At 48.2% G+C, this 2,357-nt stretch overlaps 1 protein-coding gene across 1 annotated transcript in view; it reads left to right on the forward strand.

The window, feature by feature from the left end:
• Window positions 1–1,599: 1,599 nt before the first annotated feature.
• Window positions 1,600–2,357, forward strand: part of LYSMD3 (LysM domain containing 3) — a 5,959-nt gene continuing 5,201 nt past the window's right edge. The window contains exon 1 of the mRNA XM_026041836.1: window positions 1,600–1,626. Coding sequence (XP_025897621.1) covers window positions 1,600–1,626 — 27 coding nt within the window. The remainder of the gene's footprint in view (window positions 1,627–2,357) is intronic.

Here is a 2,357-nt window from a genome sequence, read left to right on the forward strand (position 1 = left end):
GCTAGGCAGCTACAGTCTTGTTCATCAAGTTTGGAATATACCCTTTTGTTATTGATGGGAAAATGTCACTGGTTACAAATGGTTACACACAGGGGTGTAGCAGGGTCAAAGCAAACTCCAACACTTCCCCCACGACTCCTCCCCAAGAGTGCTGCTTCAGCAGTTCTTTTTTGACCTGATGGTACACCTCTTTAGATGAAAGAAATTGTGAAATTCTCCATCCTGACCTCTTCTGTAGCTCCACTATCCAGAGATTAAAGAAAAATGCAAATCTTTCCAACAGACACCCCATCAGCAGCATATGCTGGGACAGTCGGGACTCAAGCAGGCATCCCTAAGTATGGTGTCTGCCTTCACACTCTCAAGGTCCACCCACAACTCTGATCTGTCTCATAAAACAGTCTTTCAGCAGCATGAATAGTCTGAGTCATCAGTTTCCCAGCTACAGACAACTACAGTTGCTTCATTTTTACTACTGAAAGCTTCCTTCAGGAAACAAAACTAGTTAGTACTGCAGATACTCTCTGCCAGGTGTCCGCGATGCTTAATAGATGAAATTCCCATTCATCAAATTATAAATTTTTCATCAACTTGAGATCAAGATTAAACTTAACTTATGGGAAAAGCACTCAATCCTGTCACTTTTAATAAAATATATTATTCTTGCTGGAAAGAGTTGAAGGGCAATTCAACTTTCTTGCAGTTTGCCATCCTGTGAAGTGGGTAAAACCATACTAGGACTGCGAGCACAAGTAATCTCAACTCAAACCTGTTTTTGTTGTACAGAGGCTATTTACACAGGGCCTTCAACGCAATTAGCACAAATTGTGCATCTGTACCATGACAGAAACAGAAAGCCTATTTCTGAGCCAGCACCAACTAGGAATATGCTACAAAATACTCTGAAGAATGGAATGAGCTGGACTTAGTGTCCTAAGCTAGGGATATTCTCCTTACATTTATGAAATTGTTCTGAGGCAGTTCTAACTGCATTGCACAGCTAGACCTATATTATAGAGCTGCATAAGGAAGCACATAAACCAACCTTTACCTACCTGCCCAACTCTGCCAGGAACGGTTTCCCGTTTACGCTTTTAGCAGGATAGGTTGTGGAGGCATGTTTGGAAAATATAAGAAACCACATAGGCTCCAGTCAGCTCTTATTCTATTCTTACAACACAGTTCTGCCTCTGAGAGTATTTATGTTCTTTCATGAAGTCTTTCTTACTTTTAAGAAAGATTATTTCCACCCTGGGCAATGTAACACTACTGAACACAGGACATTATTTTACACCTCTGGTTCAGAGTGTCCAGACTGCCTGTAAATATTCAATAAAGACTTCTGTCTTATCTACCTATCACATGTGGTAAAAAGTATTTTAAGCACAAATAATTTGAGAATTATTTTGCTTTTAACTAGAACACATTAACACACCACATATCTTAATGGGCTATTTTACAGTGTCCAGGCAGTACCACAGTCCTCCTCAGCCTATTTGACTCCAATGTATATGAGCACTCCATTGATGCATACAGTAACTGGCTCTTATAATACCAGATGCAAGTCAAGCATTTGCAGAATAGAAGTCACAAAGAATTATGCCTTTCTATGAATTTAGCACAAAGGTACTCCTAGTCAAACTCCTAAAGGGATCTGTATTCAAATGGGAGTTTGGAAACAAAAATAAGGATAACTTTCCTCACTTTTCTAAACTCTTCTGCTTTTAGGGAGCAGGGTTGCTTGAGGGGGGATGCACTGCACTGTTAGGCAGTCCTTACACTTATCTTAGTCTCCACCAACAGCTCCCCCAGAATTAGTATAAAACTTGAGGATTCCACACTACTCCAACAGGCTCGGGCACGCAGGCTCCCGCAGTTAGGCTACAGTGCGGCAGGACAGCACTCACAGCAGCACACTGGCCCCGGGAGCAGCCGCCAGGAGAGCCCCTGGCCCCGCGGGCAGGTCCCGGGCTCGGCCCCTCGCGCCGCAGGGACACCCGGGCCCTGGGAACGGCGCTCGGCGAGGCGGGACCCGGAGGCGGGACCCGGAGCCAGAAGCGGAGCCGCGCTCACGCTGACGGCGCCACCGGCTGGCGGGGAGATGAACAGGCGCGCTGCGCGCCGCCTCTAACGGCCGCTGCACGCGCGCCCAACCGCCGTAACCGTCAACAACGGCTAACAACAGCCCCCCAGCTAAGCAGCGCTGCGCGCGGCCCCGCCCTTTGTAGCACCTGCGCGGGGCGGGGGGCGCGCGCGCCCGTTAAGAGCGGGCGCGGGGCGGGTGCGCGGGCTCTTGGCGCGGCGGGGCAGGGCGCGCGGAGCGGCACGCAGCGTTGGTAGCGGCGAGCGGGGCTCCC

This window comes from Nothoprocta perdicaria, unplaced genomic scaffold (genome assembly GCF_003342845.1).
Source record: "Nothoprocta perdicaria isolate Ctin4 unplaced genomic scaffold, notPer1 scaffold_295, whole genome shotgun sequence".
In the NCBI taxonomy this organism is placed as follows: domain Eukaryota; kingdom Metazoa; phylum Chordata; class Aves; order Tinamiformes; family Tinamidae; genus Nothoprocta; species Nothoprocta perdicaria.